General features: G+C 48.0%; 1 protein-coding gene across 4 annotated transcripts in view; it reads right to left on the bottom strand.

The window, feature by feature from the left end:
• Positions 1-9,032, bottom strand: part of CLUH (clustered mitochondria homolog) — a 28,012-nt gene extending 18,980 nt beyond the window's left edge. For 2 of the 4 annotated variants that reach the window (XM_051992134.1, XM_051992135.1), the window contains exons 1-2: positions 8,796-9,032; positions 312-496 (exon numbers count right to left, since the gene is read on the bottom strand). In XM_051992134.1, coding sequence (XP_051848094.1) covers positions 312-496; positions 8,796-8,895 — 285 coding nt within the window. In that variant the 5' untranslated portion in view covers positions 8,896-9,032. Of the gene's footprint in view, positions 1-311; positions 497-3,053; positions 3,269-8,795 lie in introns of those variants that run through there. The other 2 variants (XM_051992133.1, XM_051992132.1) reach the window with 2 other exon arrangements.
• Between the last annotated feature and the right edge of the window lie 16,158 nt (positions 9,033-25,190).

The following is a 25,190-nucleotide window of genomic DNA, read 5'->3' as shown; positions in this document are numbered from 1 at the left end:
GTCAGAGTTGCCATCAAAGTGAATGTTACTCCACTTTCCTTCCTTTCTTTTACAATCTACTGCAGACTTTACCTCGGGCCTGGAATGTTCTCCCAGTTGGGCACGGGGCTGGGAGTGGAGTAGGGGATAGTGAGGAAAAAAATTTTGGCAACAATATTTGCTGTGTAGACAGCACCAGAATTGGCATCTAAAGGAGAAGACCCTGGGGGTGTCAGGTCAGAAGACCTTCCAGCCTGTAGCAGGACCATGGGATGCTGCCCCACAGGCGCTCAGGCCTCCTCTTCCTCCAGCCCCCTCCTCAGGCTCCTCACCTGCAATGAGAAAGTCTCGATCCCAGGGACCGAGATCTTGACAGTGAAGCCGGTGTCCTGGATGACGATGACCTCCTGCCCGCTGCTCTCGTCACCGCCTTCAGCCTCTTCGTGCCCATTCTCCTTGGGCTCCTCGCTCTTCTTGTCCAGACAGTCCCCGTTCAGCAGCATGACTGCTGGGAGCTCTGGGAGTGGGGAAGAGGAACAGATCAGAGCAGGACCCCGGGGGTGGGCTTCTGGGTCAGCAAGGGCCCCCCAGGCCAGAGACATCCTGGGCCGAGCCTCCCCTACAGCCCTCAGTCCACTGGGAATTCCTCAGAAAAGAGGACCATGGAACCCTTATTGGGGTGGGAGGAATGCTGTATGCCCCACCCTTCTCTCCCTCCACCCTGAGCCCATGACTCACTCCCACATGAGTTCAGTGCATTTCTTGCAAATCCCCTTTTTTCAGGTGAACCCTAAAGTGATGGCGCAAGGGAAGTGCAAAGCAAATCAAGTAAGAGGGCCGGATGAGGTCACTGCGAAGGCCCCACCTCCCCCTAGTCTCAGGCAAGGACCCTGCCAGCCGAGGCCAGGGAAGGGAGCCCATTCCTCCCGAGCGGCACCATCTCCGTGCCCCGACTCCCCAGGCCCAGCCTTCCCGGCCGGCATCCAGCCGCGCGAGCCCAAGGTCTCAGCATACGCTGCACCCTAAGCCTCTGTGTGCACGACCATGTTCAACAAACGCTCCGCATCCCTGTCCCTGCCATGCCCCTGGGCTCCTTGGGCCTGGCGAGCTGCCATCATCTCCCCAGGGCTCAAGCCCCTGCTCCTGGCCCTTGGCCGGGCCCCCAGGAGTGTCTCGTGTCAGCCAATCTTCCCTCTAGTTTATGCTGGGAATCAGAAGGGGAGAAGCCTGGTCCTGGGACTTCCCCAATGGGCAAATTAAGCCAGAATTCCCCCCCCATGCCTGGGACAGAGACGGGCATCTCTGCTTCCACCGAGTCAACCTCTTGTGGCTCAGTGTCCTGCAAGGGGAGGTGTGACCCTGCTACCTGTCATGTCACTGATCCGGGCGACTCACCTGAACCCAGACAAGGAGCCGCAAGAAACAAGCCTGGGTCTCCCCGAGGTGCCCGAGGCCAGAAGTCACATCTGTGCTCCCTCAGAGGAGGGGAAACCGAGGACATCTGAGCCCTGGGCTCCTCCCGGGCTACACGGGCCACACAGTACATACAGGGCTGCCAAAAGCGGGGAAGAAGCAGAGGAAGGGACAGAGAGGGTCCCACAACCCCCCTCAGCACTGAGGGCCGACAAGATGACCGCCCCCAGGAGGGCCAAGCAGCACCTGCCACACTCGGGGTTACCCCAGGGAATCCCCTCATGGGCCCATCTCTGAAGATGGAAGCAGAACAGCCGGAATCCAAGAGCAGCAGCCGAACAACCCTCTGCAGAGGGGCCGGCCCCAGGGCTCTCTGGCCACAGGCAGCAGCCGGGCTCCCCTCCCGAATGAAGTCCTGAGGCCCTCCCAGCCAGGGACCCGGGCAAGCCAGCTCTCCTGTAACCCTCGCTTGGACACCGGGGATGCAGAAGAGCATCTCCAAGGACGGCCACACATGACTCCCGGGAGGTCCCGGCTCACTTGCTTGTGACCTGTCACTCCCATTGGGAGCCCTCAGTTTCCTCATCCAGACCGTGAGCAGAGATGAGCTTCCCCCATCAGGGCCCGGGCGTCCCAAACCTAGCTACCGGTCTCCAACACGCCCTCCCTTCACAACGAGGCTCAGTCATGGGGGGAACCAGACACTCGCCCTCACCCACACGTGGGAATACTAGTGTTTGTGTGTGTGCCTGCAAACGCAGCTAGAGACATGCCCCCCTATAGCCCTTACACAGGGCATATATAGGGCACACACTCATTCATGCACCCCTGCACACGCACACACACGCACATGCACTCACTCTCACACACACACTCACTCTCACACACACGCATATGCACTCTCACACACACTCATTCACACACACACACACTCACACTCATTCACACACACTCACACTCTCATTCACACTCACACACACACTAACACACACGCTCTCACACACTCATTCACACACACTAACACATACTCACTCATACACACTCACTCTCACACACTCAGACACTCACACACACACACACTCACACACACTCACTCACACACTCACACTCACTCTCACACTTTCACTCACACACACATACACATACACACACTCACTCACACACATTCACACACACATACACACACACTCACTCACACACTCACACTCACTCTCACTCTCACATACACACTCACACTTTCACTCACACATTCCACACACACATACACACACACACTCACTCACACACACATACACACACACACTCACACTCACTCACACACACACACACACACTCACTCACACACACACATATACACACACTCACACACTCACTCACACACCTCTAGCACTACCACGGCCAGGAGCTCAGAGCTGTGCTGTGAAGGTATTCCTGATCCTCAGGCAGTCCCTAGGACAACAAGCTTCTGGGGTAGTGGGGGGGCCCTTCCCTGGGGCCCAGAGTCACATTTCCTGTGTGGATCAGCCCAAGGCAGAAACCCGATCCTCCCTCACCTACCAGGAGCACGTGTTGCAGCCACACAGATCAGAGGCTGGCATGGAGAAGGGCTGATCTACCCCTGGCCACCCAAGGACAAGGGACCCCTGCTGACCCAGACCCACCTCCTTCAAGCCCCCCAGGTGCAGGCAGCAGCAGTGGCGGCGGGGGCTGCATCTCCTCCCTCTTCTCTGGCACTCCAGAGCTCTCATCCCCACGGGGCACTGGGTCTTTGGGACTGGAATGCTCTTCTTGGGGGCTACAGAGGCTCCCAGCGCACGCCAAGTCTGATGGTGGAGCCCCCCATCCACCCTGCCAAGGGGAATCCTGGCTCTCGCCCTCTAACTTAGAAAGGGGCCCCAGGGCCAGGGACTCATGGCTGTTATATGTGAATGGGGCTTCACTGGCAAGACCCAGCCCACCCGCTGACCCTGCCCAGCTGCCCTCTTTAAAGCCGGCACTGCCAGCTTCAGGTTTCACCAGGCCCTGTTCTACTCCACTGGCCTGAGGACTGGCTAACCCCCTCCACTTGGTGGCCGGCTCAAGGTCGGCTGGAAGGACAGCAGTGGGACAGGCTTCTGAACCCACTCTTAAAACCTGAAGGTTTCCATCACCAGCTGTCTCTACTCCAAGGGGGCCTGGAACCCTTCTCTCTCCGTCGCTGGGAATGATATCTGGGTAAGGGTCCCTGGCACAGGGAACATCTGGCCCGCTCTGCACTGGCAAGGGGTTCTCCAGAATAGGAGTCTTAGGCAGGAGGGGGGCCCTCTCCTCATCCCTGGCAGGAGCAGACAGAACAGCCTCTGCCAGCCGCCAACAGCAGCTGGCACAGACCCCAGCCCAGGACATTGGGGACGGCCTCACCAAAATGTCCTTTCTCCAAAGAGCTCCCACTAAATCTTCTTGTAAACTCCTCAGGGAATTGGTAGAGTGGGGGGATATGACCTTTCCCCCAAGTCTTCTTAGGTCTATCTGCCCAGAGGGCTCTGTCTGGAGCCCCACTTACAGGTGCCCTGGCCCTTTACAAGTCACAAGTCTGGAGAGTAGAGGGCGGTAAGAAAGCGGAAAGGGGACTGGGAATTCTCTGTAGCTACTGATCTCGTGACCCAGGCTCTCAGCCCCCAATAAGGAGCGAGCTTGCCCCCCTCCCCCCCACCCCCTGAGAAATACTAGCCTCAGAGGAGGGAAGGGAATCGAGCCAATTCTATCTTCTCTGTGGATTTTCCCAGAAGCCCAGCTGACAGCAGGGAAAATGTAAAGGCCCCATAAGAAAGAATAGAAGGACTAAAAGAAAGCAGCCCCTAGTACCAATGGGTGAGGCCGTCAGACCAGCCCAGAGCCTGAGCGAGACTGCTCAGGGATCCAGTGACCAGAGTGGGGGTGGGGGGGGAGAGGGAAGAAGGGGGAGAAAAAGAGGAAGGGTCAAAGCCCCAACACCCCTGCTGATCTCCACAGCCCCCAGGACACAAATGAGCTTGGCCCAGACCCAGCTGCACAAATCAGTCCAGGAAGGAAGCAGAGATCTCCAAATACTCAGTGTTTCCTCCAACCTCCTCCCAGGAGGCCGCAGGCCCTGAATATCCTAGTCCTCGATGTCCCAGATCCGCCCACTCTGAATCTTGGAGTCCCTCGCTCTGTGGCCTCCAAGGTCCCTTAGAACTCCTACTCCTTTAAGGAGGGCTACCTGAAGAGAGATGGAATAGAATATCCTAACAGAAGACTTCCATCTACTACGTCCCCTGGTGAATACCCCCACCCCCATCCCAAGCCCCTACTCTCAATCTTGAGCTAATCTGGGAAATGGGGAACGCAGCTGCTGCAAGGTCAGTTTTCTGTTACTCATTCAAATGCCCATTTCTAGGTATGGGGATAGAGGGCCTTGGTGGTATTGGATTGCCCTCCCACCCCAGCGGGGGAAAAACATCTTCTTCAAGGCCTTCCCTTTTCCCACTAACCCAAAAGGGCCAAGAGGAGGTCGGCAGCTAGGTACCGGTCCCTGGGGCTTAGAAGCATCCTTCTAAACCAGAACCATTCTCCCCTCCCTAACTTGTACTAGGCAGACTCTCAGGTGGAGATTCTGCTGGTGGCCCAGTCCAGGAAACCTGAGAAAGGGAGAACGTGAGCATACAGAACTTAATGCCATTACATAAGGGGCAGTCCCCTTCCCCTCGGTAAGGCGAGCCCGATTCTGAGACCAAACAAGTCTGCAATCGGATTTTTTCACTGGAGGGAGGAAGAAAGGGGGACTTTTCAGAACACACACACCTCCCACCTCCTTCTCCTTGGGATTGGATAAAGAAGGCAGGATCCTCAGGGCCTCTTTTTGGTTGTGTTTTGAAATTGCTGTGAGTTTGAGGTCATTCAGCCTTCAGCCTTCATTCTACAAAGTGGGCCCAGGAAAGTTCACTTTCCCAAGGTCACACAGCTTGTCAGTTGCACAGCAAGGATAAACAAATGCCAGCAGCCCCCCAGCCCCAAGGTCGGCCTGTCTTCTACCCAGCCCACCAGCCTGATATTTCTCTTGGGGCCTCTCTGGGAGGTGAAGGGTCCTGAGGAGACAGAAATAACAAGGGCTGGTCAGAAGGGTCGCAGCTATCCCTCTTAGGGGTCCTATCGCCCCTACTCCAAATCTACTGTAACAGTCAAGTTTTCATAGTAACAGATTCTCATTTAGCCAAACCTGACTCTTCTCCATCTATGATCAAAGAGCTTGAGTGGGGTCCACCCCCCCCCCCGGGTCCCTAAATGCAGATCTGAGTCTCTCTTACACACTTACACACACACACACACACTTTTACACACACACACACAGAGTTGGGCGTGTTCTTTCCCACTCCCTCCTGACCGCCCACCCCACTCCCGTCAAACACCTGGCCTAGCTTCTCTTACCTGAGTCTGGATCAGGTCCCAGGGCCCTCCCAAGGCCCAGCCAGCCTCAACACTTTTCCCTTCAACACCCAGCCCAGTGAGGAGCTACACCCCTGCCCCGGGGAATCCACCAACAAGGGGAGACTAGGCAGCTCCTGGGCTTCTCCTCCCACACTCCGCGCTGGAGAGGAAGGCCGGCGGGGAGGGGAGCTGCTGGCAGAGGCGCCGCGGGAGCCTGGGCACTACCCAGAGCAAAGCCCATTTGGAGCCTGTCGGAGTTAGGGTGACAAGCCGGGTCAGATCAGGCCCGACCCTCTCCCATGGCTTCCCTGCCTTCCTCTAAGGCAGTTGTTCCCCACCCCCTCAAACCCCCACAGCCGGACAAAACGCTGCCTTTCCCCAAGGTGATCACCCGGAGGGCAGACACTTGGAAAAGAACACCAAACGCATTAGAAAGAACTTGAAAAACCTGCCTGCTCTCTTAACCCTGCAGGTTACTCTGCTGCAGGAGAGGGCCCTGGGCACCATGTCGGGACCCTCAGTTTCCTCCTCTCTGAAGGAGGGGGCTCCCCCATTGCGGGGCTGGCTCTCTCGGAAGGGACGGCTTTTGGAGGGCCTCAGTCCTTCGGGTCAAAGGCAGCGGCCGCCTGCACCAGCCCCAGGCGGCAGCTCCTGCTTCCCATTTATAATCCGAATAGAAGATACTTCCCTGTCAAAGTGCACTGGGGAGAAGCCAGACACCCCGGGGGCCCCGACCCCTTGCCTGTGACAGGCCCTTGGGCTGAACCTCTGTTTCCTCAGCTGTAAAATAGTCATCACAGGGGCAGAGATTTCGAGCTGGAAGAGACCTCAAAGACCATCCCCCCAGATCTCCCGGATCCTCGCCTTCTCCCTCTATCTCAGCATAATATCCAAGGCCGCCTCTGATGAGATCCCTCTGGTGGCTGCCCCCCACCCCCAGCCTTGTCTCCTACCCTGGAAGCAGGAGCTCCCTCAGGGCAGGAGGAGAGAAAAGTGCCCGAAAAGTCCGGCTCTTGTGGGAGCAGCCGAGCCGAGCGGAGGCTGACCCACGTGGAGGAAAGGGGAGCACCGAGGGACGGGAGGCGAGCACAGGGAGAGGGAGGAGCCCCGCTCAGGCCAGACATGGGCCTGGGGCTGCTGCACAGCATCCCAGAGAAAGTGGGAGAGCCGGCCCCACCCCTGCCACTCCCTGCTGGCTGACACCTGCCCCACTGGGATGGTTTGTGGGGTGGGAGGGAGGAAGGAGAAAGGAGTGGAGAGAAGTTGGGGGTGGGGGGTGGGGAATGGCCACCGGTGAACTTTGCTTTAAAAACAGCAGCTCTGGAGCAGACCCATTTTTCGCAATCCGGTGGGTTAATGATCAAGTGAGGATGCAAATGCCTCCGATGCCACCCCCTCCCACATTCCCCCGGCCGGGCCCCCGGCAAGGGGAGGGGGGCGCGGAGGCTCCTCCCAGCCTGGCCTCCCCCGCTGCCCAGGAGGGCGGCACACGTGCCGAGCCCAGGAGGAAAACCCTCTCCAGAAATGTACCGGCCCAGGCGGGAAGGTCACCGAGCCTCCCACCAAGGGGATGGGGACCCAGGAGCGGGGTCACGGCAACGCTGGGCAGCCACTGCCACCCACTGAAACCCGGGGGGAGGGGGGAGACTCTGCGAAGCCCTGACCAAGGGGAAGCGTGGGAGCAAAAGGCACAGGGGGCACAACAGGTGAACCCCTAAAGGACGGGGGATGGGTCTCGGCCGGCCGGAAGGCCCCAGAGCCTCAGCATTTCCCCAAGCTAACACTTGGGGCCTACCTGCAAGCTGGGCAGGCCCGGCAGCCAGGCGGGGCCTGCTGGGGGGATGCCCCCTCACCTCCCCGGAGCAGAGCGCGGGGTGGGGGCCCCCAAGCAGCAAAGGCCCAAGGGGTCGGGAAAGGCAGCTAGGCCCCCCCCCATTCACACAGCCATTCCCACGATGGCGGCGACGCATGACAGCTGCCAAAATGCTCCCGAGAGCCCCGGCTGAGAGGCCCACCCGGCCCGGGCCTGCTCCGGCCAGATGCAGCAGCCCCTCCGGCCGGGAGGGGGAGGGGGCACGACCCGTCTAGACAGGGTCCCTTTAACGGGGGGAGGGGAGTACCACGTGCAGAGTTGGGGGGGCGGGGATCCCCTGTTGGGACAGCACAAGGAAGGAGATGGGGTCAACCGGCCGCTGGAGGAGGAAGGGTCCAGCCCGGTGGGTGGTGAAGGTGACCTTCAGGAAGGGGGTGGAGCAGGAGAGCCCAGCAGGCCCCACTGAAGTTCGGAGGCCCCCAGCCCAGGGCCCAGCCCCCTCCTCACTAGAAAGACTCAAGAGAACCGACGCTCCGAGGGGAGGGTCTGGGGGACGGGAGGGTCCCCCGCCGGGCCCAGGGCCCCCAGGACACAAACGGGGAGAAGCCCGGGAGGGAGCTTGGAGGTAGAGGGAGTCTGAGAGCCGGGACAAGCATGGGGAGGGGCCTAGGATGGGGGGGCCGCGAGAGGAGGGGATGGCAGGAGGCAAGGAGGCCGCCTCCGAAGGGGGTGTCTAAGATAGGGGCGTCAGAAAGGCCGGAGAGGGGGGTCCAAGGTCGAGGGGGTGACGAGGAGGCTGAAGCTTGGGGGAGGGTCCTCAGGGAAAGATGGGTAAAGGGGTCCAAGGTCGGAGGGGGGGGAGAGACAGAGAGGCGCGAGCCTAAGCGGGGGATCTGAGAGGAGAGGTTCACGGGAAAGAGGGGAAGGGAGTGCATGGTCGGGAAGAAGCTCAACTCTACGGGTCCGAGATAGAGCTGTCAGGGGAAAGACACGGGGGGGTCCAAGGTCGGAGGAAGACAGTCTGAAGCCCTGGGAGGGTCCTCAAGGAAAGACCAGGGAGAAGGTCCAAGGTCGGGGGGCGACGCCGAGTCTGGAGCCCGGGGTCCCCGCGGGGGAGCCCCACGCCTTCCCGCCCCGCCCCCGCCCGCGTCCCTTCCCCGCTCACCGGCCGGGCCGGGCCGGGCCTTCCCGCCGCCCTGCGGGCCGGGCTCCCGGGGGCTGTCGGCGGGGGCGGCGGGCGGCAGCTCGTCCGTCTTGATGACCATGGCGGGCCGGTGCTGGCTCTCGGGCTGGGGCTGGGCTCCGGCTGGACCGTCCGCTCGCTCGGGCCGCGCCCGTAACCCAAGCCGAGCGCCCTGGCGCCGCCGCGACTCCTGCGGGAAGGACGGAGTCAGGCAGCCGCCCACGTGGTGCGCGGCGTCACCTTTGACCCCGCCGCCGCCGCTCCCCGCCCCGGCCCCGGCCCCGCCCCCGCACCGCCCCGACACCGCCCCCGCGCACGGCGGCCCGCCGAGGACAAAACGCCCTGCGCGCGCCCGCGCTGCCTAACGCCTTAAAGAGACACGCGCCTCCTCGGCGGGGAGCCCAGGACTAGACCTTGGAGGAGGAGCATCTGGCGTGACCTTGAGTTGGAGGCGAACGGAGGAACCTCCCCCTGGCGTCACCCGCGTCCTTCCACTCGGACAGGCCGGGGCTGGAAGGGAAGTTCAGGGGCTAACGTAACTTCCTCCGGCGTCCAAAGGGGAAACCAAGCTTCAGACGGGAGTCGGGGGGAGTCGGGAAGGGGTTTGTTCAAGGTCACGGGGAGGGGGCGGGATTAGTCCTTCCCACTAATCCCCCTCCGCTCGGATTCTTCCTCCCCAGGGGCACATATATTCAGACCTCCACACTCACCTGCTCAAAAACCTTCAGTAGCTCCCATTGTCCCTTCGGTAAAAGAAGCTCGCCCCCCTCCCCCGAAACCTGGATCCCCGCTGAGGTTACTAGATCGCCCTTCGCGAGCTCGAGCGTCCCCCGGATCGTCCTTCGGAGCTCGGATGGGGTGTAGCCCCCTAGACTTAGGGAGGGGACCCGGAGAAACGTGCTTGGGGGAATTTAGGGTCGGAGGGACCCCCGAGCAGCGTCCCTTCTGTCCCGGGATGCCAAGGGCAGTCCGGATGGACCTTGGGACACGGGAGAGGTCGGCTAAGCCAAGCCCTTCATTGACTCCTGGTTCTGGTTCAAAATCCCAGGAAAGAGTGGAAGCAGAATGGCCGCGGCCGCCTCTCCTCGGCTCTAATCCCACCTGGGACGGGAGGCTTTTACCTGAGGCACCTACTATGCGTCGGGCACGTGCTAAAGCGCTGGGGATACGAAGAAAAACGACCCCAAAAGCCCATTTTTCTTCCCTAAAGCCCCCTTCCACTCCACGCCGCCAGTGCCCATTCTTATTCTCCCGGTCCCCTGCACCTTGGACTCTGTCCCCGAGCGGCCGGGCTCTGCCAGGGGAGCCTTCCCTCCTCAGACCTCGTGCTACTTCCTCCAATCCCCCGCCCTCCTCTTCCTCCCCCGGCTTGCTCCCTTTCCTGTGTTTTCTTCCCTTCCTCATCTACCGCGTCTGATCTTCCCAACATTTCCGCGCTGTTATTGTCCCATTTTACAGATGAAACCGAGACTGAGAACTGTTAAAACGCCTTACCCAGGATCATGAAAGGGATCCGGCTGGAGTTGCATCCGAATCTCGATCTTTCTGACTCCAAGCCCAGTTCTCTAACCACCGACCCCTTGGCTGCCACTTGGAGGGTCCAGATTTTCTTGCTGGCTTGTCTATGTATGGCGAGCCTTTAACACTGTGTTTGGTTAATAGAGAGTGCTCCCTAAATCAGCTTTATCTGGCTCAGCGCAGCGGGCCATCCCGTGGCTTATCACACCTCTCCAAACCTCCCACAGCAAACCCATTTCCCTCTCCGGGATGAGCCTTTTGTCCGCGCTCTGTTCCTAACTGTGGGTGTCCTCCAACCCTTTCCCCTCTCTTTTGATAACCTCATCAGCTCCCTACGGCTCAATTATCTCCATGCAGATGGAGAGATGCAGCTGAAGCCTCTCTCCAGACCCCTTTTTTTGCATTCTCTCTCTCTTTTTTTAACCTTAATCACTGAATTCGGGTGTTGCTTCAGTCCAACTGAGATCTGTTAAGGACCTTAGCTTGAAAAAGGCCAAGGGCTTTCTTTGCATCCAGGGCCATCTGCAATCCTCCTGATCTGTAACTTGCCAGCGGCCCCAGACTGGAGAAGAAAGTGAGACTGGTGATTTTGCACAGTCCTCCCTCACTTAATTCCCAATTCACTTTCATGTCATTCTATCACCTCCCTGATGTCATGAGTCTAATGAGCAAATTAGGAGAGTGAGAGGTTGTTTATCAGATCTTTAAGGAGGAAGTGATGACCAAAGAAGAAGTGGAGATTATTATAAAATGCAAAATGGACAACTTTGATTACATTAAATTAAAAAGTTGTTGCACAAACAAAACCAATACAAACAAGATTAAAAGGGAAGTACAAAGGTAGGAAGAAATTTTTTTTTTAAGCCAGTGTTTCTGATAAAGGGCTAATTTCTAAAATATATGAAGAACTGTGTCAAATGTATTAGAATACAAGGCATTGCCCAATTGGCAAGTGCTCAAAGGAATTGAACAATTTTCAGATGATGAAATTAAAGCCATCCGTAGTCATATAAAAAATGCTCTAAATCACTGTTGATTAGAGAAATGAAAACTAAAGCAACTCTGAGATAACATCTCACGCCTCTCAGATTGGCTAAAATGACAGGAAAGGATAATGCTAAATGTTGGAGGGGATGCGGGAAAACTGGGATTCTAAGGCATTGTTGATGGAGTTGTGAAATGATCCAACCATTCTGGAGAGCAATTTGGAACTATGCTCAAAGGGCTATGAAACTGTGCACGTTCTTTCATCCAGCAATACCACTGCTGGGTCTGTACTCAAAAGATCAGCGAAAAAGGAGGAAAAAAAAATAAACCATATGTATAAAAATATTTACAGCAGCTCTTTTTGGTGAGGGGAAAAAACTGGAAATTGAGGGAATACTCAACAATTGGGGAATCACTGAACACGTTATGATATATAATTGTGATGGAATACTATTTGTGCTATAAGAAATAATGAAGGGGATCATTTCAGAAAAACCTGAGAAGATCTATGTGAACTGATGCAAAGTGAGCTGAACAGAACCAAGAGAACATTGTGCAACAGCAATATTGTGATGATAATCAGACGTAAGTACTCTGATCAATAAAATGATCCGAGACAATTGTGAAGGGTTCATGATGCTCTGCAGAGAGAGTTGATAAACTGAAGACAGAATGCAATAAACTTTTTTTCAATTTCTTTTTCTTGCTTTTTTTTTTTGCAACATGGCTAATATGGAAATATGCTTTCGTGATTTCACATGTATAACTGATCTATTGTCTTTTTAATGGGTAGAGGAATGGAGGAAAGGAAGGGAAAATAATTTTTTTTGACGCTTAAAGTCTTTTGGGGAAAGTCAACACAGATAAGTAGTTACACTTATCTTCTACAAAATATTTATTTGGTTGATTGTTGTTCTTCATTCTCCAGAGGGACCAAAATGACATCACTATGTTAGAGTCGAGTTACACTGTGTCCAACTGTAGCTGATCAGAACAATATGATCTCGGAGTGCTCTGCTATAGGTTGGACACAAATAGTCCCTGTGAACATTTGAGATGGCTTCTAAACCTTGCCTATTTCTTCTGAGCTAATTTGATTGTGCTTTGCTCATAGAGCCCAGCACCTTCTCTGATGAGGGACACCATGCTGGGCGGTACTGCGCCAGTGTCTCCCCTGTCATACAATCCATTCTAAAGTGAAGGGCCTAGTCTTGTCTGACTCTTTGGGACTCCTTAGACTAAGAACTAAGACAAGACCTTGAGAGTGCCCTTGCATTGCTTTTGTCTGATCACCTTGTGAGCACTTGCCCTGTATGAGTTCTCCATAAAATAGCTTTTTGGCCAGCCCATTGGAGTTGTGCTCTCTGCAGTAGAGTTGGAAGTTCAGTTCCAGACAGGACCTCATTGTCTGGTATCTTATCCTGCCGGGTGATCTTCAGAATCTTCCGAAAATAATTATACAATATACTGACTCAACAGACTGACAGTATCCTAGAGAGCTAGGAATCGGCCCCGAGGAGCTCAGAGAGACCTCCTGAAGAAGATAGCTTTTGCAGTGAGTCTCTAAGCCAGGAATTCAGAGAATTGGAGATAGGGCAGAAAAGCATTCTAGGCATGGGGAGATAGACATTGAAAAGACAGAAATGGGAGCCAGTGTAGCTGGACTCTAATGTGTCTGGTCAAAGCCTAAGTGCCTACAATAAGCTGACTGGAAAAATCATCTGGGGCGGGGGGAGGGAAGAAAGGGGACCCAAATTGTGAGGAAGAGTTTATGATTAGTGCCAGAGGTAATAGAAGTGCTAGGTACTGGAGATACAAATAGAAAGTATAAAAAAAAAATAGCCTCCACCCTTAAGGAGCTTGAAATCGAATGAGGGACTTTAGAAAGCTGTTGAAAAGAGGAACATTGCAGTGGGTGATGATGGGAGTCCAAAAAAGCCCTCTGAAAATGTGAGGTTTGTTCCAGCCCTCACTAGAGGGGCAGAGGGAACAGAAGAGATCAGAAAAGATGGGAGCACTCAAACTGGTGGAATCTTGCGTTTCCCCACTGAAGTTTCTGGGGCCATGATAGAATCCAGTTCAGAGACGTGCAATCCTGATAGGGCTGAAATAAGACATACAGCATGTTTACCCAAATTTTGAGGAAATTCTTCTCTTGGGAACAGCCAAGTTAAGAAGCATCCTTTTTTAGCCCAACTGTAAGATTCCAGATTGAAAGTTGGAAGGGACCTTAAACATATCTAACCCAACAGCCCTCACCTTAAGAGACACTGAACCCCACTCCCAGATATACTCCACAGGCTCCTCTTACCTTTCTTCCAGCCCTAATCCAATCCTCCAGATTCATACAAACCAGAGCTCGTCCTGGAAACCTTAGAGGTATTCGAGTTCCTAGCTTCTTAAATTGTGGTTTGTGATCCCATTTGGGGCCTTCTAGCTGAAGGTGGGGGTCACAAAATTATGATTTATTACCAAGGTTTGATTTGTATAGCTATTTTATATACTTATATACCAGGAGTCATATCAAAATTTCTTGGGTTACTAGTGGAAAAAGTTTAAGAAGCCTTGGTCCAATTATTTCATAGATGAAGATACTAAGGGTCAGAGAGGTAAAGATACAGGCTCTAACTGAATGGTGGAAGCAGGATTCTAAGCCAGATCCTCTCATCCCAAACACAACATATAGCACAGAATCCTTCACAGGAAGGCTAGAGAGCTGTTTCTGGCCCTGGCTCACCCAGGATTCTTTGCATTAGCTAATTCCGGTAAGCCCTCAGTGGCTGTTTGTCCTATAATAAATAAATAGTACTTGCCATTCTTACCTCAAGAACTCAGCTATCAAAGTGCTTTGGAGTTTCCAACAGGTGAAGCATACCTCTCACTGGGGCAGGGAGATGGTAATCGATAAGTTTAGAATAAGGTATTATGTTTTCAGACAAGGCTAGATGATTTATCTTGCTAGAAGAATGAGATGAGGAAGTGTATATAATTGATAATTGTTTCTTTAAAAAGAGCATTAATAAAACATTAAACATTTTTTAAAACCCAGGAAGTATTAAGTCCTATAGAAATGATTTGCATCAAGTTCGTTCAAACACACACTTATTGAACCCTTGCTATATAAAAGGTCCTAGAACTAGAGATGAAAAGCTGAAATAAAATAGGATTAGTGAAACTCAGTTCACAAAAAGCTTTCTCCTCTCTGATATACAAAAGAAAAGATATAATCCTTGGCCTCAAGATGTTTACACTTGAAATTACCTCCACAGCTGTGCCCCAAAGTAAACAAGCTGGTCACTTTCTTCCATTCAGCAGTACTACTGTTGACAAGAAAAAGAAAGAGAAAAAGAAACTTGAGAAAGAAAGAGAGAGAGATTAAGAAAGAGAGAGAGAAAGAGAGAGAGAGAGAGAGAGAGAGAGAGAGAGAGAGAGAGAGAGAGAGAGAGAGAGAGAGAGAGAGAAAGAGAATTAACAGCAATATTGTACAGTGAATGGAATGACTTGGCTTTGGCTTTTCTTGGCAATACAATAATCCCTGACAATTCCAAAAGATTCATAATGAAAAATACTGTCCACTTCCAGAGAAAGAAAAGAAAGGTGGAGTCTGCCTGCAGATCAAAGTATGCCATTTTTACTTTGTTTTTCCATGTGTTTTTTTTTCCCCTTTTGGTCTGTTTCTTCTTTCATAACATGAGTGATATAGAAATAAGTTTTATATGAAGGTACATATGTAGCCTATTTCAGATTGCTTACTGTCTTAGGGAGGGTGAAGGGAAGGGAGGGTGAAGGGGAGGGAGGGAGGGAGGAAGATTTTTACTTGTTTATTTAATAATAGCTTTTTATTTTCAAAATATAGTCAAAGACAGTTTTCAACATTCACCTTTGCAAAACCTTGTGTTCCAAATTTTTCTCCCTCCTTTCCCCTCAATCCCTCCCCAAGAAGCAAGTAATCCAATATATATTAGACATGTGCAATTCTATTATACATATTTCCACAATTATCATGCTGAACAAGAAAAAAATCAGATCAAAAGGAAAAAAAAATGAGAAAGAGAAAAAAGATCAAAGGAACAACGACAAAAAGGGTGAAAATACTATGTTATGATCCACATTCAGACCCCATAGTTCTCTTTCTAGATGCAGATGGCTTGGGAGAATTTTTTTTTTAATGAATGTTTGGAAGTTGGAATAATTGGAAATTATTGGAAAAACTGAAAAATTAGAAATTGAAAAATATCGAAATTGGAACTGGAAAAACGAATGGAAAAAAATGAAATACTATTTTTAAAATTTTTTAATGTATCTCTCTATACAGATAACTTGTTGCAAAGTTAAAGAGGAGGAAGTTTCATTTTGATTATGGATTTTAACCTACAGTGCAAGACTGGACTTGAACAGGGTCTTCCTGGCTCTTTAGCTATTTCTATAATTTCTAGGATTTTAATCAGTGGATATGGGGTGGTGGGGGGGAGAATTTCAGGTAAACTGAATGCAGTGGGCAAATACTCAGAGGCCTATTTAAAGAACAGTGAGTAATCAGCTTGGCAGGAGAGAGGGAATTTGGAGTAGATAAACTTCAAAAAGTGCCTTAAGGTTAGGTTGGGGATAGTTTTAAATACAGGGCAAAGGAATGTGGACTTTGTTCAGGCAATGGGGAGCTATGAGAAGCTTTTAAGAAAAGAAGACACAAGAAGGCGGATTTGCTTTAGAAAAAAAATGATCTTGGGAGGCAGTTACAATAATCCAGTTTGAGAAATAATGACTGAGTTAGTTCCCTGAGGTAAGAGCTGTCTTTTGCTTTTTTTTTTTTTTTTTTTTTTTTTTTTTTGGTATCTCTAGGTTAAGCACAGTCAGCATTTAATGGATATAAATCAATGTTTACTGACTGATTGATTGAATTAAAGATAGCAGTGATGAGTAGGGCAGAGAATAGAAGTAGAAGTAGAAAGACCCATCGAATAATAAATAAATATATTATCAGGTCATTAACAGAACATTTGGTATCAGTACAAATATTTGGACTCTTTTTTTTTTAAGTATACATATATATAACCATTTCTTACATATTTCTATATGAGTCATTTTGGGAGAGAAAAATTAGAACAGAAGTAAAAAAAAAAACACAAGGAAAAAAAAAACAGACAAGAAAAAAGAGCTGAAAATCCAAAGTTTATTGGAGTTGCTTTAGATGACTGAATTTCTGAGAACCAAATCTATCATAGTTAATTGTTACATAATTTTGCTGCTGTGTACAATGTTTCCCTGCATCTGCTTGCTTCCCTCATCATCAGTTCAGTTAAATCTTTCCAGGCTTTTTAAAAATCAACCCGTTCATCATTTTTATAGAACAATAATATTCCATTGTTTTCATATACCACAACTCATTCAACCATTTCCCCATGGGTGGGCATCCATTTATTTTCCAATTCTATGGTAGGACATAAAGAACTGCTAGAAACATTTTTGCAATACATGTGGGTCCTTTTCCCTCTCTTATGATTTCTTTGGAATACAGGCCCAGAAGAGACACTGCTGGATCAAAGGGTTTTATAGCCCTTTGGGCATAGTTTCATATTGCTCTTTAGAATGATTGGATCAGTTCACAACTACACTAACAATGCATTAGTGTTGGACTTAATTTCGCAATACCCTAACTCTGATTGACAGGTGAGCTTTTGTCCAGGCCCAAATCTCCACTTCACTTTCTGGTTTCTCTTCATCATATCCTCAATCTGGGTCCCATTTTCTCCTTGTGTTTCCCTTTCTAGCACCCTTTTATATGTTGCTTTCCCTCCTCCCCCATTAAACTGCAAGCTCCTTAAGGGCCTTGATTATCTTGCTTATTTATTATGTTTATAACCTCAGTGCTCAGTGTAACATCCAGAACATAACAAGAGCTTAATAAATGCTCTATTTTTATATACCATGGAAAGAAGCCTTAAAAGACTAGGATCGATTTTTTTTTTTTATGGACCAAGAAGAGTATTAATTTCGAGATAATTTCTTTATGAAGTTCGACCGTGTCCCTTTAGTGAATAAGAACCTTGTCAATGGACAAATAAAACATTGACCATGAAAGGCTTTCTCTAGCTAAGCCTTCCAGTACTTGAGAATTTGAGAACATCCCTACCTGACAACAGAATCCAGAGGATACCCCAGACAACATCTGCAAAGTCAGTTTAAAGGAGTTTAAAAGCGTAAAAGAGTAATTAAGAGAGTAGGGACCGACTCTTTAGACAGTCACACAGAGAGTCTTTAGATAGCAGGAGTAGCTTCAAGGAGCAAGGAGACCATCCCCTGTAATAGATGATATGCAAAAAGGAGACCCTGCAAGCCCAGCTGATAAAACATAGGGGAGAGGCTTGGCCTTTGAGGGGAGTTTTGTGAGGACTCCACAGAGAAGAGAGGACTTTAAGATCAGGCAGTACCCAAGGAATGAGAAACTGTGGTCGTATATGTTTGCTAAAAATGTGTCTCATTACCATTTTTGCCCACTCTTTCCAAGGACACTGTATTTATCAGTAGGATAGTGAGCCTTTTAGGTGCTGTTACTATGTCACATTAATAAATACCTTTGCTAAAAGTTAATTGTATCTGCTAGTTAATATTTAGGAGAAATATACCAGTGGGGGCTCATTAGCTACATAGTTTTTAAAGTGGGTTTACTATCTTGAAACCAAAATTGTGTTCTCCCCAGAAAACCTATGAGTGTCAGGTTGGGGGAGAAGACCAAAGAAAGAGAGAGGTCGGGGGACAGCTAGGGGGTGAATTAGATAGAGCACCAGTCCTGAAGTCAAGAAGATCTGAGTTCAAATCTGATCTCAGACACTTAGCACTTCCCAGCTGTGTGACCCTGGAAAGTCACTTAACCTCAATTGCTAAGGAAGGAAAGAAGGAAGAAAGGAAGGAAGGAAGAAAGGAAGGAAGGAAGGAAGGAAGGAAGGAAGGAAGGAAGGAAGGAAGGAAGGAAGGAAAGAAGGAAGGAAAGAAGGAAGGAAGGAAGGAAGGAAGGAAGGAAAGAAGGAAGGAAGGGAGAGAGGGAGGGAGGAAGCAGTAATGGAGGGAGAGAAGAAGAAAGGAAGGAAGGAAGGAAGGAAGGAAGGAAGGAAGGAAGGAATGTAAATGTGCATTTTTAAATTTAATTTAATGTTTTGGTTTTTTTTGGGGGGGGGGATACCAAGATTCAAATGAATTCACTTCCAAAGCCACCATCAGGGGAATCCCTTGCTCTGAACTGTATCCAAGAAGTGGGGGATAAAAGGAACTTGCACTATTCAGTTTTTTAACTCAGTCCTAGAGACTGAGCGTACAGATTTACAAGACAATAGATCATGACGTTAGGAGGGTGGCCTGTGGCTTTAGAAGAAGGATTTTTCCTCTGACCCAGGTAGAGAACAAAACTGGCACGTTGTAGTGGAGTGTATTGAGTGATAGGCCCGGAGTCAGGAAGATCTGAATTCAGTTCCAACTTCAGACAATTCTATTTGCCTCAGTTTCCTCACCTGTAAAATGGGGATCATAAAAATATCTCCCTCTCAAGGTTTATTGTGAAAATCAAATGGTAATATATGTAAAATGTTTGACATTTTAAAATAAATGCTTATTTCCTTCTCTCTTCCCACGTTGTTCTTCTCTTCATGTCCCCATAGAAGTAAGGATTCAAGCTGCACAATTCACTTTCTGATCCCCCAGTCCCATAGTTTAGAGTTCTCCAATACTGGCTGCCCATAACTATGGGGTGAATTCCAGTTCAGCAGCTGGAGTGAACAGCTGGATCCCCTAACTTCTCCCCAGTCAGGTCCCTGCTCCCAAGTAAGGAGCTTGCTGAGTTCTGAGCTCTTCAGCCTGGCTGGCTGCTCTGCCACAAGGGGTGGGGATCTCAATTTCCCCATCTTCAGTGTGGGAATAATGAGGCTGGCTCTCTCACCTAACCCTGAGAAAGGTGCTAAGTAAGTATAAAGTAAAAGCATTATCTCAGCTGGGTGTTGGAAGCTTAATTAATTAGCCCTCCTAAAGCCTCTAGCTTCTGAGGATAAAAGGCTTGGGCTAATTATTGTTATGTTTGTTGAGCCCACTCAGCTGACAATTTCCACACACCCCCACACCACTTCCGCTCCGACATAGATAGATACCCTACTTATTTCCTCTCAGTGATTCCCAGGGAACTAGAAAGAGAAACACCTGTTGGGTCCCATCAAGTTTGCAGATGCCTTCTTCTGTCTATATGATCAGCTGAATAGTGACAACCATCCTCCATTGTGTTTGAGATGGACTGCCAAGACAAGAGGAGTGAATGAGTAGAGGTCTAGAACATTTACTTCAATCCTAGACGGGTCATCTTACTTGTTGGTGAATCCTAAATAGAAGTTCTGAATGGTAAAGGACCTTAAATGCTATGTATTCCAAACCCTCCCTGAAACCTTAATTCCCTCTCCAACATCCATGAGAGGCAGTCAGCCATCCTCTGATGGCAGACTATGATGGCTGGTTACTGGTCCTTTTGACATTCTGAAATAGCCTTTTGAACAAATCTGACTGTCAGATATTTAAAATATAGCTCCCAGCATATTTAACATGTATAGGACTGCCTGCCATCTGGGGGAGGGGATGGAGGGAGGGAGGCGAAAAGTCAGAACAGAAGTGAGTGCAAGGGATAATGCTGTAAAAAAATTACCCTGGCATGGGTTTTGTCAATAAAAAGTCAAAATTATTAAAAATATATATATAAGATAAAGTACTTAATATACTTTAATAACATAGATTAAACCATCTAATAATACCATATATATATATATAGCTCCCAGGTAACTCTGAAGGAATCAAGAATAATAAATCTAACCCTTCTTCCACAAGCCATTCATTCATGAATCCCTCCAAGTAGCAACAAACCATTTCCCCTCCAAGAAGCTCTAATCTAAATCTTTGGGTAGCTGCTTTGCCTGTGGGCCTCAGTTTTTGAAGAATGAATCTTTAGCCTGGAGAGGCTACTCCGGCACTCTGTGCCACATGCTACTTGTCACTCTCACATCCTGTCCGGGTCTTCCCCTTTCTAGTGGATAGTCTATTAAATGCCAGTATTTGCTGTGAGCTTGCATACTCTTTTTTTTTTTTAAGATCATTTGTTTATTTATTCATTCATTTATTTTCTTGTTTATTTGTAATTTATTAAACAAAATAAACATTTCTAAAACATAGAATTTTTTAAAAAGACGATTGCACGTGAAACTGCAACTCTATCATGTACAAATTGCTATTCCTTTTAATAAAGAAATAAATTACCACAATAAAATTATCAATGTACATTTCTGTTGTTCTTTTTCTTTTTTTCAGCGCTTGCATACTCTTAAGTCTGACTGTTTTTAGGAAAATGGAAGACCGTGTTGGTGATGGGAAGGTCTTGAGATACATAAGCCTTCGAGTAGTGAATGATCCTTGTTGTTGCTGTTTCCAGCTCTATTCCTCCCAAGGATTCCCTGCCACCTCTGCTAATCTGAGCTTACTCTAGCATTAAAGTTACCCAGAATGGTCCATCTGTCCTCTCTTGACATACTGATGCTGATGATCTATGTATTATATATGTACACACACACACACACACACACACACACACACACACCTCTTTCCAGATTAAATCACTGTGGTTCTCTCGGTAATAAGTATGTCACATTTCAAGGCACCTCAGCTGATTGGCCTTCCCTGGTCTTGTTCTAGTTTGTCAATATCCGGTCTAAAACATGGTTCTCAGAACTGGAGCCAATCACTGTGGACATGTAAGTCATTTCTGATGAAACTCCAGTGAATTCCCTTTTTTTCAGCAGCCATAGCCACACCACTAATTGACACAGTTTGTCCTACTCCTGGGCTCCCGAGTCTCTCTCTTCTGGTGTAATTGGCATTCATCCAAATGCAGGATTTTTCCATTTCTCCCCATTTAATTTCACAGTGTGCAGTTCAGGTCATCATTATAGCATGTTGAGATCACTTTAGTCCCCGATTTTGTCATCCAACAAGTTAACTCGTTCTCTTGGATGCTCGTCAACAGGAAATTTGATGAACAACCCATCTATGTCCTCATCCAAGTTGTTATTCAAAATGTCAAACAGAGCAGGGCCAAGGACTCTCTGTAATTGTCCTCTAGAGATATTATCTGGCCGAACAGGGCTGAGAACTTCAGAAGCCGATGCCTTCTCCACCTTTCTCCTACTCCATTTCCTTTGCTATTATTTTAATTATAATACATTTAGTTAATGCTTATGAAGAACTTTAGTATTATGAAGCACTTTCTTCATTCTATGAAACAGGGGAAATCTAGTATTATTCCCATTTTATAGATAAGCAAATTGAGCTTTGGAATCTTGTTGTCCCATGATTAATCTGTTATTGAACCATGATTTAAACTCTGGTCTTTTATGGCAAATCCAGTATTTTTTCCATGAGGCTACATTGTCTTTTTCTTGAATTTTCTTTTCTTTTCTCTCTTTTCTCCTCAGAAAATGTTCAAATAATTCTTAAACTTCTTGGTTTCAGAACCCCTTTACACTCTTAAAAATGATCGAAGATCATCCCAAAGACTTTTTGTTTATCTGTGTTTTATCTATTGATATTTACCATGTTCGAAATTTAAATGCCCTAATAATACTGGAAACATAGTGTTGACTTAAAGGACCTCCTAAAAGACACTCAAGGACCCTCAGGGGTCTTTAGAAGAAACTCTGAGAGTCACTTCTCTCTCCTCTTCCCATATTGCAAATATATATATACTGCAGGGCATCTTACTGGAATAGATATGTCACTTTTTCCCTCCTCCCGAGCACCTGGGATTAGGATGGGAGACTGGAAGAGGAAAGAATACCCAATCCAGAATACTGGATGTTTTAGCTCCTATAGTCTTCAGTCAGCCAGATATTCATTCGCTAGGTAGGGATAGCAGGAGCTTATGACCCTGTGCACTGGGTGACTGAAGAATTGGAGGGAGTATAATACAAAGGACAATGGGCTAACAATAGAGTGTTGCCTTTGAAATAAGAAAAAAACAAAGAGCAAGATCCGCTTCTAACAGTCGTTAGAGATGTGACTATTGACAGATTACTTGCTCTCTTTGAGACTTGGTTTCCTCATCTGTGAAATGGGTATTATAACAATACTAACAATACCAACTCATAGAATGATTGTGCGAATCAAATGAAATAATATGCACAAAGGGATTGATAAACAAAGATGTCGATATCAGTTATGTTTACCACTCATCCGATTACCTTGGCAAGTCTGTACTTTTTTTGCATCTGAGTTTCTTCATGGAGTAAGTCATGGGAGCAAATGTACCTCTTCTCTCTACTTCACTCCTGCTGTCCTCTCTTTATGCTTAGAATGTGTTCCCCCTCCACCCCTATCCATATCCAGGTAGGGGGGCACAATGGAATGAAACTGAACGTTGAGTCAGGAAGACCTGATTTCAAATCCACCTTCAGATATCTACCAGCGAGGTGACCCTGGACAAGTCACTTAATCCTGATTGCCTCCCAGAATAATAATGCCGAATTTTGGCTCTGGGGGCAAATCCCTTCTCTGTCCATTTTTACCTGTGTGACTTTGGATAAGTGAACTCTCCGGGCTTCCATTTCTTTATCTATAAAACAAGAGGATTGGACCAGATGAATCCCAAAGTCTCTGTCAACTCTAAATCTATGATCCTATCATATTTTCCAATTGCATTGGTTCTTTTTATTCTTCATCGTCCTACTTCTCCATCTCTCCCCCTCAGGTGAGAGATTGGGATCATCTGAGGGTTCTAACCAGGGATGAGGGAAAGCAGTGGCAAATAAATGGAAGATGAATCCATTAATCATCAGTTTGTTTAAATCATCAGAAGTTTGATCCCTGAGTTAAAATCAGTGGGGTGCTAGTACATATTTAACACCTGGCTGGGTTGGAGGCGGGGACAGGCAGAGAGAAATGAATACAAGATGAACTTTTAAATTTGATTTGCTCTTATTAACATTTTCTTAAGTTGAGAAATCACCAAAAACAATAAATCAAGTCCTGATTTATAGATGTTGATGATTTTCAAGGTGGAAATGCTCCTACTGAAAACATAACAATCAGGAGCAGCTAGGTGGCACAGTGGAGAGAGCACCAGCCCTGAAGTCAGGAGAACCTGAGTTCAAATTTAATTTCAGACACTTAACACCTCCTAGCTGTGTGACCCTGGGCAGGTCACTTAACCCCAGTTGCCTCAGGAAAAACAACCAACAACAATAAAAACCAATCAGTTCCCTAGAGCTAGCTCTAGAGCATCCCAGGTTAGAATCACCAATTTAGAACTGAAGTTGATTTTTAGAAGCCATGGTGTTCCTTCCTTTTACTTTACAGATAAAGAAACTGAGGCTAAAAAAGGATTAAGTAATTTTTAAGCCACGATTATTAGCTAACAAGTGTGTTAGAGGTGAAGATTTCAACGCAAACTTCCTGAATCAATCTAAAAAATATGATTCCTCACTAGCCACTATGCCAGAATTCATAGGCTTTTCCATATTGAAAAGAAATTCATAGACTTACAGTGTAGGAAGCCGGTCCTTTCTTGGTCAACTCATACTGATTAACAATATTTTTTATAACATTACAGACAAATCACTCCCAGGGGCAGCCATTCCACTCCCTCCTGGGCAGCTCGTTGCATTTCTGGATACATTTCATTTTCAAACATTTTGCGTAATATTTGCTTCTTTGAGAAGTCCCCTATTTCCTAGTTTTCCTCTCTGGGGTTCAAACAGAACAGTTCTCCTGCTTCTATCTATGAAATCTCTCCAGAGCCCAGAATTAAACACTCCCAGTTCCATCTCAAAAATATTATAGCAGCTGCCTATGTGTGCACAAATAGTAGCAATACACTGGATGACCGATGATCAAAATTTGCCAAAAAGAAAATGTGTAATACATGAATTAATAGAATATCGTTGAGGAAATGAAGGATGGATAGAAAAATAGCCACGAGATAACCATGAGGAAATACTGCAAAGTGGTAATGACCATCAAACTTGGTCCCAGACAAGACTCACAAGAAACCATTTCTCCTCTTTGCAGAAGAAAGTGCATTGGATGTAGGGGTTATTTTTATCGAACTTTCCCTCTTCTTTTCCTCTTCTTTTAAAAATTTTTTGTAGCAAGGAAGAGTATTTTACAAATGATGTAAAAACAAAAGCATTAATAAAAGTATATTTTTTAAAGACCCCCAAAGGCTATATATACACGAATGATACTTGACCCTAAAGAACACATACATTAGAAAATACAGCTCTTTCCTTTTGTGGGAGCATATGGGTGTGGAATATTGCATGTGCTGTTAGACACTGTCAATGTGTCAATTTTGCTGATATAGTTTTGTTAAGGGGCGGTCAATTCTCCGAGAGCTTCCACAGTTGTGGATCATAGCGTCTGAAGGAGCTGCGGGGCAGCCTTTGCTGACACAGGTGTTGGGGACTGGGAATGAGATAAATTGGAGGCAGAGGGAGGAGGAGAGAGATCAGACAGAGCAACGGCCTCTCAGTCTTCTTGTATCATCCTCTCACAAGAGGAGATCCATTCTGCAGGTCTGGGTTGGATCTCCAGCAGCCACTGTCAGGTGGCTCCCATGTATTCCAACATAGTTTCAATATTTTTGTTACAAGGGAAGTTTGGGGAGAGGGAGCATGTTATTAAAACATAACGTAATGTAATGTACGTAACGTAAGAACAGGTAACAATAAAACTTAGACTATAACAGTGCCTATATATAGTCGATGGTGAATAATTGCTTCCTAATTTATTGATTTGACTTGGAGTCAGAAGAGTTTCCTTTTGCTGATCTGGGTCTATATTGTATTGTTCATCTATCCA

Source organism: Antechinus flavipes, chromosome 4 (genome assembly GCF_016432865.1).
Source record: "Antechinus flavipes isolate AdamAnt ecotype Samford, QLD, Australia chromosome 4, AdamAnt_v2, whole genome shotgun sequence".
Taxonomy (NCBI): domain Eukaryota; kingdom Metazoa; phylum Chordata; class Mammalia; order Dasyuromorphia; family Dasyuridae; genus Antechinus; species Antechinus flavipes.
This window is presented reverse-complemented; position numbering and strand designations above follow the sequence as displayed.